General features: G+C 40.3%; 1 protein-coding gene across 1 annotated transcript; it reads right to left on the bottom strand.

The window, feature by feature from the left end:
• Positions 1-1,249: 1,249 nt before the first annotated feature.
• On the bottom strand, positions 1,250-17,009 carry LOC143024543 (uncharacterized). The gene is made up of 7 exons (XM_076183355.1): positions 15,962-17,009; positions 15,488-15,676; positions 14,919-15,376; positions 8,643-8,794; positions 2,124-2,294; positions 1,627-1,750; positions 1,250-1,339 (listed from the first exon to the last, which is right to left on the bottom strand). Exons 1-7 carry the CDS (start codon positions 17,007-17,009, stop codon positions 1,250-1,252), a joined length of 2,232 nt encoding a protein of 743 aa, XP_076039470.1.
• Positions 17,010-19,367: the final 2,358 nt, after the last annotated feature.

Here is a 19,367-nt window from a genome sequence, read left to right on the forward strand (position 1 = left end):
GCAGAGCGTTGATGAAGAGTATTGCTCCGGAGAATTGATGCAGAATTGATAAAAAAAAAATAGCGTTATAGTTTAATTAAAAAGAAGTTTGTCTACGAAATTGGCGATTGTGTTTCAGTTCACTTTCACGCAAAAGGTTCCAGATATAGTCCCCCATCCTACTTTCACTGTACTGTCCCTTGTAGCGCTCCTCGAAAGAGCTGATATCCTGGTGAAATCTTTCGCCTTGTTCTTCTCAGTAGCCTCCCATGTTTTCTTTGAACTCATCAAGGTGTGTGTGTAGTACGTGCAGTTTCAGCGACATCCGGCAACCCATGCTCCGGTATGTGTCCAGAAGTTCGTCAAGGATTTCCCTGTAGTTCTCTGCCTTGTGGTTTCCGAGGAAACCTTTGACTACAGAAACAGAGCTTGTCCAAGTGGCCCCGCTCAATATCAGATAGCTTCTCAGGAAAGCTGTCGGAGTCAATAGGTCGTTTTACCTGAGGGCCCACAAATACGCCTGCCTTGACCCTCGCCTCCGACAACTTCGGGAACAGCTTCTGAATGTGCTTCAAGGCCTCACCCTCTGGATTCAGCTGTTTAACAAACTGCTTAATGAGGCCTAATTTGATGTGTAGGGGCATCGGTATTTTCGTTGGCTCCATAAAAATAAATAAATAAATAAATAAATAAATAAATAAATAAATAAATAAATAAATAAATAAATAAATAAATAAATAAATAAATAAATAAATAAATAAATAAATAAATAAATAAATAAATAAATAAATAAATAAATAAATAAATAAATAAATAAATAAATAAATAAATAAATAAATAAATAAATAGAATAAAATAAATAAATAAATAAACTAAAATAAGTAAATAAATAAGATAAAAATAGAAATAAAAGTAAAAATATAGATAACGCTGAGAAAAGAATTCACAGTCCCAGCCCTAGGAATATAAGAGAAAGGGTAGTAGAGCATGTTGAAATTCGAAGCAGAACATGGATAGTCTCTGACTTCATTTAACCACTTTCTATACATTAATATATAGTACTAGCTTATCGTATACCATGAGCGCCATTTGACTTACAAAATATACTTCATGTGAATACACTTCATGAAATATACCAACCGAAATATATGAAATATACTTCATAAAATGTACTAACCTAACCTAAAATTCTACAAGTTGCAAAAGTCCTTTTCATTTAAATATCGCCATAAATAGCACTAGAAAAATATCTCACTACTGGGCGTTCAAACTACTGAGCCGTCTGACTACCGCGCCTTCTGACTCCTGAGCTTTTTGACCAAAGGTCCTTCTGAGTATAAGGCGGACCCCATCCGGACAGCTACACACAAAACCAAACTTAAAATAATAACGAGATACACACAATCTAATGGTTACCTGCCACCGAGTCACAGGGGTGACCATAGACTAGACACCTGCCTACCGAGACGTTATGACAACTGGTCACCTGCCACTGGGACACTGGGTCGACCAAAGACTCGTCGCTTGCCTTTCGGGACGCTGAGGTGATTAGAACTACATTAATTGGAAACGCCCACAAGGACACAAAGAGGCACGCTCACAAGCATGCCTAAATGTATGAACAGGCACACACACAATCAAACTTACAAGGATAGCGAGAGGCACACTCACAATCACACATTTGCCTGTCACCGGGACGCAGGTTGACCATACAGTGGACACCTGCCTAACGGAACGCTGGGGCAGCTCCATGCAACCTGCCACCAGGACGCTGGGGTGATCAAGGACTCGTTACCTTGGATGACTATGACTAGATTAATTACAAACGTCCACAAGCACACGAACAGGTAAACTCACGAGCACGCCCAAACATACGAAAACAGCTGCCCACAATCAAATTGACAAAGATACCGAGAGACACACAATCAAACAGTTGCCTACCCCCATGGCACCAGGGTGAACATAGACTAGACACCTGCCATCAGGGAGGCTAGAATAACTCCTGGTCACCTGCCACCGGGACGCTGGGGGTGACCAAAGACTCGTTGCCTGCCCTCCGAGACGCTGGGATGACTAGGACTAGATTCATCGTAAATGCCCACAAGCACACCAAGAGATACACTCACAAACACGCACAATCATACGAAGAACTACATACAATCAAATTTACAAATATATCCAGAGACAAACTCACAATCACACAGTTGCCTGCCACGAGGACGATGGGTTGATTATACAGTAGATTGAACATCTGCCTACCGGAACGCTGGGGCAACTCGGTGCTACTTGCCACCGGGACGCTGGGGTGACTAGGACTACATTCATTGCAGACGTTCACAAGTAAAGAGGCACACTTACAAATATATTCAGACATACGAACAGCCACATACACAACCAAACGTACAAGAATAGCGAGAGACACAGAATCTCACTGTTTCCTGCCACCGGAACGCCGGGGTGACCATAGATTGGACACCTGTCTACCGGGACGCTAGGACAACTCTTGGTCACTGCCACCGGGACGCTGGGGTGACCAAGGACTAGTCGCCCCCTGTCACTACCCGTTTCAGTAATTCTCTAGAGTGGTTCTTGTGCAATTCTTAAAGCCCCTTGCCTTTTCTTCTTCAAGCTTGAGGGGTGAATGAAATGAGGGTGTATTTTAAATCTGCTTCTTGGTCTTGTGATATACACCCCGAGAGTCCGTTGGGATCCCTCTACATTACGTCAAGCCACCTTCATTCTGATGTCACTCTTTTATTCATCCAATAGTCTTTTACTTCTCAAACAAGTGCTACACCTTAAGGGTGTGACTTTTCCTCCCTGCGCCAATAATTTTTCTCCTCCACCTTTTTCTCCAATCAGAGAGGCTGTTATACTGTTTCAAACGATACCACCACGTAATCATTATGTCGCAACGGAAATGACTTGTACGCTTACAATTTTTGCTACATAAGCGATATTACAAACAGTCACCTCTGTTTAACAATATTGCAAAACACCAGGCGACACTCTCCTTCATTCTGCAACTCAGCATTGTTTATATAAATAAGGCGCGAGCAAGCGCGTGGATGACTAAGCCCTTCCTGTCGGCTTCTTACACCTCCCATTAGGGACGCTGAGGGTGACCAAGGACTCGTCACCTGCCCTCAGGGACACTGGGGTGACTAGGATTACACTCATTGCAAACGCTCGCAAGGTTAGAAAGAGTACACGCACAACCACGTCCAAATATACAAACAGCCCCACACACAATCAAAATTACATAGACACTAAGGTATACACTCACAATGAAACATTTGCCTGCCACCGGTACGCCGTGGTGACCATAGACTGGACATCTGACTACCGGGATGGCTGGTCCAGTTACGGCCATCTGCCGCCGGGACGCCTGGGCGACCAAGGACTCACCTGTTTTCCGGGAAGCTAGGTGACCATGAGATTCGTTACAAACGCTCACAATGACGCAAGGTAGGACACTCACGAACATACAACCAAACATGCGAACAGTTAGAAAACAAATATACACACATACGTACCAACTTAAAAGCACAAACAGCACATGCTCTTCGTGGCACACACATGCACGCACTTACTCATTTACACACAATATAGAATATAAAACAGTACATTTAGACAACATTAGAGAACTGAAATGTAGGTTTAACCACTGGAATCACAAAGACTGGAGTCCACGACTATACTTCCTGTTTTCTGTATTGCAAATGTATAAATACACTTACGTTCTCACACAGAAAACGTCAACTTATCCTCCGTGGTGCCTGCCAACCGACGAGTGAGAAGTTTCTTCAGGAGTCTTTTCTTATCTGGAAGAAGAAACAGTACAACCAGACAGCATAGCCAAATTTCAAAACAAGTTTGACTGATGGAATCTCAGAGACGATACACTGAAATTGCCTCTTAGTCTGTGTATAACACTTAGGTCAATGCACACACACACACACACACACACACACACACACACACACACACACACACACACACACACACACACACACACACACACACACACACACACACACACACACACACACACACACACACACACACACACACACACACACACACACACACACAGTGGCACAGTTGGTAGAGCGCTGAACTGGGAAGTAGAAGTGCTCCCAGTAACCAGTTCGAATCCTGCCCAGGGCCGAAATTATTTCGGTATCGCTGTGCCTCGGGTCGTTACTCTGACTCTCGTGGGCGGGGAGTTGGGTGTGTGTGTGTGTGTGTGCAAGGTCATAGCATTACCCATAGATCGGACCTACGAGCTCTGAGCTCTCTTCCAGGAGGGAAATAGCTGTCGATCACGAGTCCAACACGTGATCCAAAGACCAAGTGAATACCAAGTGAATACACACACACACACACACACACACACACACACACACACACACACACACACTCTCTCTCTCTCTCTCTCGTGGCACAGTTGGTAGAACCACTACGGCGGTCCGGGTTCGAATTTCGCCCAGGGCTGAAATAGTTCATTATCGTTGCTCTGCGGGCTATTACTCCAGCTCTCGTGGGTGGGGAGTTGAGTGTGTGTGTGCGTGTAAGGTCACAGCATTACCCATAGATCGGTCATATATGAGCTCTGAGCTCTCTTACGGTAGGGAAATAGCTGTCAATCACGAGTCCAACACGTGATCCAAGACAATGGTGAATCACACACACACACACACACACACACACACACACACACACACACACACACACACACACACACACACACACACACACACACACACACACACACACACACACACACGACTCTGGCGCGGTTGGTAGACTGTCACCTAGAGATATCGAGTGGAAGGAGAAAGTCCCCCCTATGAAAGAGATGGAAGTATCAAGGAATGAAATAATGAATCACCTGAGTAATCTCGATGTCAGAAAATCGCATGGACCAGATGAAATGGCAAACTGGATTTTGAGAGAATGCACGAATGAACTAACAGACAAAATACATAGTCTAATAAGCTGTTCATTGAAAGAAGGAAAATTTCCAGAAGGCTGGAAAAGAGCAAATATAGTACCAATATATAAAGGGGGAAACATGGAAGACCCTACCAACTATAGATTGGTCTCTCTTACAACTACGATAGCTAAAATTTGTGAAAGAATGATCAAAATTAGATGAGTAAGGCATTTGGAAAAAAAACAACAACAACAACAGCGTAATAAATCCAAGGCAATTTGGATTTATACAAAGACGATCATGCGTCATAAACTTAATGTGTTTCTATGTAATACAAGAAAGAGATGGATGGGCTAATTGTGCATTTCTAGACCTGAAAAAAGCTTTTGATAAGGTGCCACATAAGAAGTTGCTAAAGAAATTAGAAACTGCAAGAGGAATACAGGGCAAACTGCTGAAGTGGATGGAAGACTTCTTGCATGAAAGAAAAATGAGAGAGGTGATAAGAGACAAACACTCTAATTGGGATAAAGTGATAAGTGGAGTCCACAAGAAACAGTCCTGGCCCCAATAAAGGGAAAGATAGTTGCAGTGGGAAATGCTAAGAAAATGAGAGTGATGAGTGAGGAAAATGGAGGAGAAATAAGGAAGGATGAGGTGAAAGCAGTTGTTAACGTGATGAAAGCAGGTAAGACACCTGGTCTAGATGGATGCCATGCAGAATGTCTAAAAAAAGGAGGTACAGTGATGGTGGACTGGCTGGTGAGGTTATTTAATGTTTGCTGGAGAGAGGGTAGAGTGCCGGAGGACTGGAGGAGTGCCTGTATAGTTCCTATTTACAAGGGAAAAGGGGACAAGTGTGAATGTAGTAGTTTCAGAGGGATTAGCTTGTTAAGTGTAGTTGGGAAGGCTTATGGGAGGATCTTGATTGAAAGGATTAGGAGAGGAACAGAGGTAGTAATTGGTGAGGAACAGTGTGGATTTAGAACGGGTAGAGGTTGTGTAGATCAGATATTTGTGGTAAAACAAATATGTGAGAAAGGTATAGGAAAGGGGAAGGATGTTTTTTTTTTTTTTTGTCTTTTATGGATCTGGAAAAAGGCTTACGATGGGGTAGACAGAAAGGCACTGTGGGGGGTCATGCAGATATATGGGATAAGAGGAAAGCTTCTAGGAGCTGTCAAGAGTTTTTATGAGAGTAGTAGAGCTTGTGTCAGGATTAGAAATGGAGAGAGTGAGTGGTTTGATGTAAAGGTGGGACTTCGTCAAGGATGCGTTATGTCGCCCTGGCTGTTCAACTTATACATGGATGGGGTGGTGCGAGAGGTAAATGCAAGGGTAGTGGGTCAGGGACTGGAGATGGACAAAGAAAATGGAGAAAAGTGGGAGGTGAACCAGCTGTTGTTTGTGGACGACACTGCGCTTGTGGCAGGATCAGAGGAGGGACTGAGGAAGTTGGTGACAGAGTTTGGGAGAGTATGTGATAGAAGAAAGCTAAAGATAAATGTGGGTAAAAGTAAGGTGATGAGATGTACAAGGGGTGAAAGTGGCAGTAGACTGGAAGTGAGCATTAAGGGTGAGCGACTGGAGGAAGTGGGTAGTTTTAGATACTTGGGTGCAAATGTGGCAGGAAAAGGTGGAGTGAAGGTGGAGGTAGAATGTAGATTGAGAGAAGCGAGTAAATGCCTTGGTAAATTGAAGAGTGTAATGAAGAATAGACATTTGGGAATGGATGCTAAGAGGAGACTGTATGAAGGAGTGATTGTGCCAACAGCACTGTATGGAGCAGAAACATAGAACATAAGAGAGGAAGAGAGGAGTTTGAATGTGTTTGAGATGAGGTGTCTGAGAAGTATGATGGGGGTTACTAGGCTAGATAGAATGAGAAATGAGGAGGTTAGGAGAAGAACGGGGGTGGAAAGGGAGTTGGGAGATAGGGTTGATGAAAGAGTATTAGGATGGTTTGGACACATGGAAAGAATGAGTGAAGAAAGACTAGTAAAAGAGGTATGGAAGGCAGATGTGGAGGGAGTGAACATGAGGGGACGTCCTAGGATGAGGTGGATGGATGGGGTGAAGGGGGCTTTGGGGAAGAGGGGAATGTCTGTTGAGGAAGGACGGGAGAGGACAGAAGACAGGGGTGAATAGAGAATGGTTGTATATGGATGATGTTGTGATGCATGAGATGGAATGGGCGGGGGATGGGGGGTGAGGTAGTATGTGTGAGCAAAATTTGACGCAGCCCGAAGGGATTTCTCCCCGTCTTCTCCTTTTATGCATGGGGGGACGGAGAGGGGGGGTCGCCGATTTAATGAAGCGGCCTTGCTGTGGATGTGCTGTGTCTTGCAACACTGCTTCTGACCCAGGGCAGTGGACAAGGTGCAGGGATGACCCGTCATCCTGGAGGTGCTAAGATAAGAGGGAGGATGGAGGGGTGTGGAGTGTATTCAGGGATGGAATGGGTGGGAATGATTTTATGCCTTTTCCTTTTTGGCTGCCTCCCTTGTAAGGGGGAAAAAGCCTTGGTATATGTTTGTATGTATATATATTAATTATATGGATAAAAGAATTGAGTTATATGAGCTTCTTTGCGGATGATGCAAAATTGTTGAAAAAAGTGAACACCGAAGAAGATTGTGAGTCGCTACAGAGTGATATCAATAAAGTATGGAAATGGAGTAGGAAGTGGGAGATGAAATTCAATATTAAGATGTGTAGTATAATGGAATTTGGAAGAAAAAAAGAATAGTGGGTCCATATAAACTGTGAGAAGAAGAAGTTAGAAAAGTAAAAAATGAGAAGGACCTGGGAGTCATTATTATGAATATGTCCCCTGAAAAACATATAAACAACATTTTTGGAGAAACTTATAATATGATAAAAACAATCAAAGTAGCATTTATATACCTGGACGAAGAAATGGTGAAGAAAATGCTAGTCACTTTGATAAGACCAAGATTGGAGTATGCAGCGACGACGTGGTCACCAAGTAAAAAAAAATGTATAACAAAACTTGAAAGAATACAAAGAGCAATTACGAAATTGGCACCAACACTCTCAGAATTATCATATGAAGAGAGACTAGCAAAACTTGGAGCAAAGAAGAGAGAGGAGATTTTATAGCTATTTATAGAATCATGAAAGGCATAGAAAATATTGATAGAGATGATCTAATAAAATGGGATAGAAATACAAGAGGACCCGGAAAGAAAATCAAGAAAGTTATAGAAGAGACCTGAAAAAGAACAGCTTTTCCCACAGAGTAAGAGACGTTTGGAACAAGTTAGATGAGAAAGTGGTGCGTGCAAAAAACAATGCACGAATTTAAAAACAGTCTAGATAAAACGAGATATGAAGACGGGGCACCATGATCATAGCTCCCCTTCCCGTAAAATACAACTAGGTAAATACAAATAGGTAAATACACACACACACACACACACACACACGCACACACACGCACACACACAAACACAGGCACACACACACACACACACACACACACACACACACACACACACACACACACACACACACACACACACACACACACACACACACACACACACACACACACACACACACACACACACACACACACACACACACACACACACACACACACACACATACGCCAGCACACACACACACACACACACTGAAAGAAGAAAAAGTAGTCAGATAACATGAGGAAACCCCACTTGGGTTTGACAAATGGAATTACATAGACGGGATCGCACGAATATAGTTTTTGTTATGGATACTGCATTTAGGTGAATACACGCGCGCTCTCTTATCTTCGGTGGCGTTGAGAGAGGCGGTGTCCACTATCTGTTGTCCTCGGTCGTCCCAGCTCTCAGGTTTCCCATGTTCCCTCTATGGGAAGCAGCGGGGGAGATTAAACAGCAAATTGAAAACAAGAACACAGAAGTTGTCGTTCAGAAGATGACCTGTTACAGTGTGTATGTATGAGTTTTTAGGTGTTTGTACACGCGTGTTTGTCGATGTTCACACACACACACACACACACACACACACACACACACACACACACACACACACACACACACACACACACACACACACACACACACACACACACACACACACACACACACACACACACACACACACACACACACACACACACACACACACACACACACACACACACACACACACACACACACACACACACAACCTCATGGCGCAATTTTTATAGTTGTGTTGTGTACGGCGGTTCGGGTTGTGTGTGTGAAATAATTTCAGTGTGTGTGTGTGCGGTGTGTGTGTGTGTGTGTGGGCGGAGAGTTGCGGGTGTGTGTGCGTGTAAGGTCACAGTATTACCCATAGATCGGTCATATGAGCTCTGAGCTCTCATCTGGGAGGTTAATAACTGTCAATCACGAGTCCAAACCGTGATACAAGACCATGGTGAATCACACACACACACATACACACGCGCCCGCATGCACTCCCTTACACACACACACACACACACACACACACACACACACACACACACACACACACACACACACACACACACACACACACACACACACACACACACACACACACACACACACACACACACACACACACACACACACACGCACGTACGCACGCACGCACGCACACGCACACACACAAAGGATTACAAAGGCGGAGCATGCCGACAGGAGACCCTTTGGTCCATATCTAGGTCGGATGCGAAAAAAAATCATAAAAATAATAAAATAATAATTATAAAAAAATATATAATTGTATCCTCAACTGGTGTTGAGTAAATACATAACACAGAACTTAAGGCGGCAACACCAAACTCAATGTAACATCTTTTTCGTTTATTAAATATTTCTTCTATATTTTACACAATGTCAATCACTTCTTGAAATATGGGTAAATGTTTGATACATTAAGCACTCTCATTTTGTTTGTGTCTATCTCTCAAGATATTAGTTCCAAGCTATCTGAATGTCACTCTTGTTTCTATACCACAATGCACTATTTAATGTCTCTGTACGTATCATCGGACCGACTGGTCCTGCTCTGGAGCATCGACTTTTTGTTCGTCGGAAGTGCTGACACAGCAAAAATAGGAGGTGCTGGTAAATGTTTTAATAAGGGTTTTTAATGGGAATGTTTGGTTTCCCGCAAATAAACTATCATGTTCTTAATTACTAGCTATATGTTATTTACAGTATATAATATTTCCAGGGGGGAAGGGTTCATTATTATTTGGTTGTCGTGTGTTTTGTGAGTTAGAGGTTGACTGCACTTATGAGTATGTTCGTGTGTGTGTGTGTATGGTTGCTTCTGGTGGTGCTGGTCACACGGGCAGGAAGTGCTGTGTCGGCAACCGCCCAGTCAGCAAGAGTGGTGCCGGACAGTCGGGTGGACCAGTGAGTGAGTGAGGGAGTGAGTGGGGTGAGTGAGTGTGTGAGTGATATTACTCATCATGTATATGGTGGCGTATACATAATAATGTATGCAACAAACAAAATACATAAATAAATGCATAGGTATAGTTGAATAACAAACAAACAGGTAAACAGTAAATAATAATAAATTGACACATAACTAAAAATAAATGAAAATCAAACAGACAAATGATAAGAAAGCAAAAACAAATAATATAAAATAAATTATAATCATTACAGCATCTTGCTTAGGTGTTTATCTAAATGAGTCTTAAAGCTTCGAACTGAACTACATTGCACTACCTGTGCAGGAAGTTTATTCACACACACAAACACACACACACACACACACACACACACACACACACACACACACACACACACACACACACACACACACACACACACACACACACACACACACACACACACACACACACACACACACACACACACACACACACACACACACACACACACACACACACACACACACACACACACACACACACACACACACACACACACACACACACACACACACACACACACACACACACACACACACACACACACACACACACACACACACACACACACACACAGACACACACACACGAAAATAAACTTAAAAAGGATAGTTACAGAAGAGATCTGAAAAAGAATAGCTTCCCACACAGAGCGATAAATTTCTGGAACAAACAGAATGAGGAAACGGTGAGTGCAAAAACTATACAAGAATTTAAAATCAAACTGGATGCTGAAAGACACAAAAGCGGGTCACTACGAACATAGCTCTCTACCCGTAAAATAGAACTAGGTAGAAACAACTAGGTAGACACACACACACACACACACACACACACACACACACACACACACACACACACACACACACACACACACACACACACACACACACACACACACACACACACACACACACACACACACACACACACACACACACACACACACACACACACACACACACACACACACACACACACACACACACACACACACACACACACACACACACACACACACACACACACACACACACACACACACACACACAAGATTATACACTAGAAAAGGAACTGGCATAGTACGAGATGTCACAAGATTAAATTCAAGGAGAGGAACTGGCATAGTACAAGATGACACAAGATTATACACTACGAAAGGAACTGGCAAAGTACAAAAAGCCACAAACGAAAAAGAATAATTCTTAGTACACAAAGTCATCAATGAAAAAGAAATCTAGAGAATAACACAATTCGCCAAATTAATTTTGGTCACATACAACCTGATTACAAATTTTGTTAATGATAAACTTATCTAATTTATAAATGCCATTACTGATATTAAGATTAGAACCTTCAGAATTGTTCATAATACTACTTTCTATTATGTTTCTATTGACAAATGAATTACAAGAAATAATAACCGAAGCATTGGTCCAATTAATACAATGATTGAAAATTTTCATGTGAACAAATAGAGCACTGGATTCTTGTGCTGTTTTAACATTATATTTATGTTGTTTAATTTTAGTTGATAGTTCTTTGCCCGTTTGTCCAGTGTAATACTTTTCACAATCTTTGCAAGGGATTTTGTATATACAACCATCAGAATCAGCGGGAGAATTCTTAATTATTAATTTCTTAAAAGTACATGGGTTATTAAAAGCTACTTTAATATTCCATGTTTTGTTTCCATCGCCCTCGTCAGCTTCCAAGTCTCACATCCGTAAATTATTGCTGGTAGAATGTCTTGATTGTAAACTTTACGTTTCAAACATAAAGGTAGAATGCCTTGATTGTAAACTTTACGTTTCAAACATAAAAGTAGAAAACCTCTTAGGCTTTTATTATACTTACCAAACACTTTCCAACCAATTGTAATGCGTCTTTTTATTTCATTATCATGATCTTTCGTCACTTTCACCATCTGGCCTAAATATACTCTTTAACTTCCTCAAGACTCTCATCATCAATTACAATCTCTTTGCTTTGAACTTTCGTGTTGAACATTACTTTGGTTTTACTCTTATTCATTTTTAAACCTACTTTGATACTTTCCTTGTTTTGATCACTCAGCATATCTTGCAAGCCTTCTGCTCTTTCTGAAATAAGAATGATGTTTACTTTTCGTTTCAAACATAAAGGTAGAATGCCTTGATTGTAAACTTTACGTTTCAAACATTTAGGTAGAAAGCCTCTTAGGCTTTTATTGTACTTACCAAACACTTTCCAACCAATTGTAATGCGTCTTTTTATTTCATTATCATGATCTTTTGTCACTTTCACCATCTGGCCTAAATATACTCTTTAACTTCCTCAAGACTCTCATCATTAATTACAATCTCCTTGCTTTGAACTTTCGTGTTGAACATTACTTTGGTTTTACTCTTATTCATTTTTAAACCTACTTTGATACTTTCCTTGTTTTGATCACTCAGCATATCTTGCAAGCCTTCTGCTCTTTCTGAAATAAGAATGATGTTATCCGCAAATCTTAGGTGGTTCAAATATTCGCCATTAATCTTCAAAACTTTCTTTTCCCAACTCAACCTTCTGAAATTATCTTCTAAACAAGCTGTAAATAGTTTGGGTGAAATTGTATCGCCTTGCCGTCCTCCTTTCTCGATCTTGATCTTTTCTGTATCTTTATGTAGTCGAACTATAGCAGTACCTTTCGCATAAATCTTGTCTAAAACGTTTGTACCCTGATTGCGTAGCGAGTTTAGTATTGCTATTATATATATATATATATATATATATATATATATGTGTGTGTATATATATATATACATATATATGTATATATATATACATGTGTGTTTGTTTATATACATTATATATATACATATATATATATATATATATATATATATATATATATACTATGATAAAGTAGTAGCCTCTGTCTGTTTATTGGTTTGTTCACAAACTTCTCCTAGGGTTTTGGAGATAGACCCCCATAATCATATATATTCTGATACCCTGTCAGCCCAGGTACTTGGATAACTATTAAAAAAAAAAAAAAAAAAAAAAAAAAAAAAAGTTAGGGTTAAGGGTTAAAGTTAGGTGGGGGTATGGTGTAGTAACACGCCACTACTGTAGTTTCTCCTTAACGTGCATAGCATTTTTGTGACAAAAAATACTATGATTAAACAAACCATTGTATGTGTCCATAAATATTATCTATATTTGTGAAATCAATGTTGCCACAAACTATGGTAGCCTTTGTAAGGGAAAAGCATGTAAATGTAAAATGATTATATAATTTACCAAATGTTGAAATATTTATTATTTTTATTTGATATTATCGCGGGCGGCCCAGTTCTAAGATGTTTGTTTTAATTCTTCTCTTAAGACCGAGTACCGTTCACCATGTAGTGTTAACAGTCCACTACAATGTTTAGGTTAAAGATTATTCACGAACTCCTCCTAGGTTTTTGCAGATAGACCCATATAATCATATATATTCTGAACACTTATAACCCAAGGTACTTGGATAACTATCTTTCATTTGTCTGTCAGTCTGTTTACGAATTCCTGGGGTTTTGGAGATAGACCCCCATAACCATATATATTCTGATGCCCTATCACTCCAGGTACTTGGATAACTATATTCCATTTCTAAAAAAAAAAAAAAAAAATGGTTAGGGTTAAGGGTTAAAGTTAGGTGGAGTATGGTTAGTTTAGGAATTATTCACGAACTCCTCTTAGGTTTTTGCAGATAGACCCCTATAACCATATATATTCTGAAACCTTATAACCCAAGGTACTTGGATAACTCTCTTTTATTTGTATCTACTATGATAAAGTCTGTTTGATAAAGTCTGATAAAGTCAGCCTCTGTCTGTTTGTTTACGAATTCCTCCCAAACCATATATATTCACCATAACCCAGGCTACTTGGATAAGTATGTTTTATTTTCAAAAGGCGTCTCCTTACTATATATATATATTTTTTTTACTTTCTTAACATTTTATTTTTGTTACATTTTGCATTGAATTATATTGATACGTGTATTTTTTCTCCACAAATTCTATCAAAATTAAAATGATCATTTGCTCGCAGCAACGCGCGGGTATTTTGGTATTTTGGTGATGTGATTGCTTGCATATATATATATATATATATATATATATATATATATATGTATATATATGTATATATACATATATATATGTATATATATGTATATATATATATATATATATATATATATATATATATATATATATTCCTGTTAGGCGTCGCCACCTGTCAGTATGAGACCGCCAACTTCCCTTGTCGTCGAAGACCCGGTTTTGACGTACTTGTTCAAGCGTTGTGCCCCGTCGGCGTAGCCAATCGTTAGTATTCTTTATTCATCTTTTTCTGGGTCGTCCAACGGGTCGCTTGCCGGTTGGTGTCCAGTAAAGCCATCTCTTCGGGGTCCTCTCCTGATCCATTCGTTCAACATGTCCAAACCATCTTAGTTGTGCACGTTCTACAAACTCTAAGATCCTCTCTACCTCCAACTCTTGCCTAATTGCATCATTGCGTATGTGGTCAAACCTCGTTAACCCCCTTGATGAGTCTCAATGCTCTCATTTCTGCTGCTTGGACTTTGCTGCTGGTCTTTGTTGTTAAAGTCCAAGATTCACATCCATATGTCAATATAGATCTAAGAAAACTCTTGTATATCACTATCTTAACCGCGGTAGGGACATTTCGATCTTTCATTAATGGGTATAGTAGCCCTAGGTTTTGGCTGTAGGCAGCAATTCTAGATTCTACTGCATTTTCATATTTTGCTTTGCCATCCCAGGTGACTCCTAAATATTTTACGGATTTTTTCTGCTGAATAGGTACTCCATTGTTCTCCATGTTCAATGTTTCTTCTCTCCTGCTTACTACCATTACTTCACTTTTACCAAGATTTAGCTTTAGTCCGTACTCTGTGAGTACCGCGTTCAATAGACTTAAGGATTCACTTGCAGCGTGTGAAGATGATTCAATGTTGAGTATATCATCTGCATAGGCAAATTACAATAATTCTATAGGATCCCTTTCTCCTCTTCTGAATTGAACTTCCTTTATCACTTCATCCATTAATATGATAAAGAGCATTGGGGATAGCACACTTCCCTGGCGCACTCCAAATGATATATCGAACCACTGTATGGTCTCACTAACGGGCTTGACTGTTGTACTATTGGAATTGTAAAGGTTCTTAATAGCTCTTCTCAGTTTTGGGGGTATTTGGTATTCTGCACTTTGGAGTACTGCCCACAGCTTATCCCTTGGTACGCGATCAAATGCTTTCTCTAGATCTAAGAGTGTTAAATATTAATCTTTATCAAACTCCCATGACTTTTCGAGGATCATCTTTAAAGCGAAGACTAGATCTGAAGTCCCTCTGTTTGGTCTGAACCCATGTTGAGCCTCTGTCAGTATCTGTTCTACTCTATCGCGCAGACGAGCCTTTAACACTCGTTCATATATTTTCCCTGTGTACGAGAGTAGAGAAATACATATGTAATTTGAGCATTCAGCGGGGTCTCCTTTCTTGAATACTGGGCATATTAGTGCAGTGGACCAATCGTTTGGGACTTCACCTGTGTCCCAGGCTTTATTGAGCAATTCTGTCAGAAGTCTGAGAGCTGTTCCTCCACCATATTTAAATATTTCTCCAGGAATGTTGTTAACACCGCATGCTTTATTATTCTTTATTTTAGCCAGTGCTTTCTTTACTTCTGATTCATTAATCCCCTCCTCCTCATCAACCCAGACACCATTTGTCTGTTCTTCATCTGTCCTCTCACCGTCCTCTTCTATATTCAACAAGTTGCTGAAATATTCTTTCCATCTCTTGTCAATCTCTTCTGGCTCTGTAAGTAGGTTTCCTTGAGAATCCTTTATTGAGTAGTTATACTCCCCGTTTCCCTTTCTATATGATTTAGCGATACTATACAGTAGTTTCTTACTATTCTGTAGGTCTTGCTCCAGATCTTGTCCTAGCTGTTCCCATGAGTCTTTTTGTGCTTTCCGTTTGATACTTTTAGCTGCATTCCTTTTTCTTACGTACTGTTGTCTTGCTTCTTCTGTTCTTCTTTTTATCCATAACCTATAATACTTATTCTTTTCTCGCACCGCCTCTTGTACCTCTTCATTCCAGTATGCTGTTCGTTTCTTTTTGCAACCTCCTGTCCATTTCACTCCGACTACTTCTTCAGCAATATTGTTAATTTGGGACTGGGCAATTTTCCATTGCTGCTCTATGGTTTCTCCAGTTATTGTTATTTCTGCTAGTTTATCATCTAGTTCCTCTCTGACTCTTTGATACTTTAGTTTTTCAACCTCAATTCTCTTTCTTTTAAGTCTACGGCAATGGGGTGGTATTGTGATATTTACCTTTGCTACTACTGCTCGATGGTCCGAGTCTAGTGATAGTGATGGAATAGATTTTACTTCATGGATTAGACTTTTTCTGCTGGAAAGAGCCAAGTCAATCATAGATTTCTGTGTATACTCTCCTTGAATGTGGTTCCAGCTGTACCATGTCCATTTGTGAGTCTCTTGTTGTTTGAAGGTGTTCATAATTGACATGTTGTTCCTTACACAGAAGTCTATTATCCTATTTCCATCCTCATTCATGTCTCCCATACTGAATTCCCCCACCACTTCTCCTATTCCCTCTCTTCTGAGCCCTACATGGCCATTAAAGTCTCCTATGATAGGCTGTTTATATATATACATATATATATACATATATATATATATATATATATATATATATATACACATATACATATATATATATATATATATATATATATATATATATATGTGTGTGTGTGTGTGTGTGTGTGTGTGTGTGTGTGTGTGTGTGTGTGTGTGTGTGTGTGTAGTGAGGCGTTCACTATTGCCTGTCACTATCCCAACAGCGTGCGAAAGCAAATTGATAACGTGCAACAAAAACTGAAGGAAGTAGTCACCCGGCGTTTATTGTTTGTCCTGCCAAAATTGTGATATGGTGTACTTAGATTAAGCCAGGAGAGACTTGAACACTAGATTGGCAGAACATAAAAGATCAATTAGGCATGGCCAACCATCACTCACGGACAGTGCGGCCACAGTGAAAAAAGTGGAAGATCTTATTCTAGAAGACCGACGAGTAACCATTCACGTGATCATGCATGAGACTGGTTTTAAGTTACGGCAGTGTGTGGAGGTTTATGATGTCAGTTTTTTAGGACTGTCGTGGAGTCATCCTCACAGACTACCTTGCAAAAGGTCAGACAATCACTATCGCATAATACTGCATACTTCTGAACAAGTTGCGAGGTGCTCTGAAGAAGAAACGCCACGGTATGCTCACCAAGGGAGTTCGTCTCCTTGCCGACAATGCACCCGCTCACTCATCTCAAGCTGCGATTGTAGAAGCGACGCGATGTGGCTATGAAATCCTGTCGCATTTACCCTATTCTCCCGATCTTGCCTCAAGCAACTTTTTCTTGTTCCCAGAGATGAAAAATCCGCTACGGGATCGGCGATTTGATGAAACAGATGGCGTTATTCAAGAGGTGGAACAGTGGTTTTCAACGCAATCCGAGGACTTCTACAACAGCGGCCTGCGGAAGGTCAAGAAACGACTGGAGAAATGTGTGACTCTGGACGGTGACTATGTAGAGACATCTAAGGACCACAAATAAAAATTAGATTTCTGACTCGTTTACTTCATGGTCATAATTAAAACTTTACGACACCCCCTCATATATATATATATATATATATATATATATATATATATATATATATATATATATATATATATATACATATATATATACATATCTATCACAACTAACACCACAGTCGGACGAAAGAAAAAGTTACGTAAGCGGAACTATATATTTCGATTGCTACCTGCAATCCTCTTCAGTAGTACAAAGTGGCAGGGAGGAGGCTATCTTAAGTAGCAACCTCTTACAAAAGAAAGGGAACATGAGAAAATAAAGAACATCACTGCCCCAACCCTAGTTGACCTGAGGCTGACACGAGGTCGGGTCAGGGGGAGGGGGAGGAAGCTTGTTGACAATATTTTTGGTGATGAATAGTCCCGAAATGATGTCTGGGGTCCATTGACCCTTGGAAATATTCATCGTGGGCAGATAATCAATTAATGTTGATTCCACCATTTTCCTTCTGAACCCACACCCTGATTTATAAATGAGATCAGATTTCTCCCAGTCCATCCGGTGATTAAATTTATTAACGTGTTGAAACATTGCTGAATTTATTTGGCCATATCTAATCGACCTTTTGTGTTCATTTAATCTTGTCGGTAGGTCTCTCCCCGTCTGGCCAATGTATGAAAGGTTACAATCTTTACATGGAAGGGAGTAAACACCTGGGATATGTTCTTCCTTCAACCTCTGGTGAACATTAACAACTTTTTTATTAATAGTATTAGGGTAGTTATGAATTAAATTTACTTTCTCTTTGGGAAGAAACTTGGACAATTGACTGATGGACTCTGAGAAGGGGATGACTAGGGGATTTTGTCTCTCTTTCTTTGACTTAGTGGAAGGGTGTTTGAAAAAACTTGCTCTGGCTTGACTAAGGGCTTTATCCAGAAACCAATGAGGGTAGGCTAATTTTGTTAATTGGGACTTGATAGACTTGATAGACGTGTTCATTCATTGCCGGGATGAACACGTCTTCAAGTCACTTCTACACAGAGCCCAACAATAAGCCAGTGTCGTAAGTGACAAACACATTGTGATCCTCAATAAAAAACTTTTTAGGTTATGTAATAACAGCATTTGGACTAAGTTTGCTTCTTCTGAGAATGTCGTTAATCTTTCTAGCACAGTACTTTCAAAATCACAATTAGAAGTGTTAGGTCTTGGTTTGAACTTTGCGTTAAAACCGGAAAAACACAATGCTATGGACTTCCTGGTAGGTTTTGATAAGTTCTTGTCCCATAATAATTATGATAAAGACTTATTATGTCTCAAA

The sequence above is a fragment of the Oratosquilla oratoria genome, chromosome 4 (assembly GCF_046742065.1).
Source record: "Oratosquilla oratoria isolate Oo_2021 chromosome 4, ASM4674206v1, whole genome shotgun sequence".
In the NCBI taxonomy this organism is placed as follows: Eukaryota; Metazoa; Arthropoda; class Malacostraca; order Stomatopoda; family Squillidae; genus Oratosquilla; species Oratosquilla oratoria.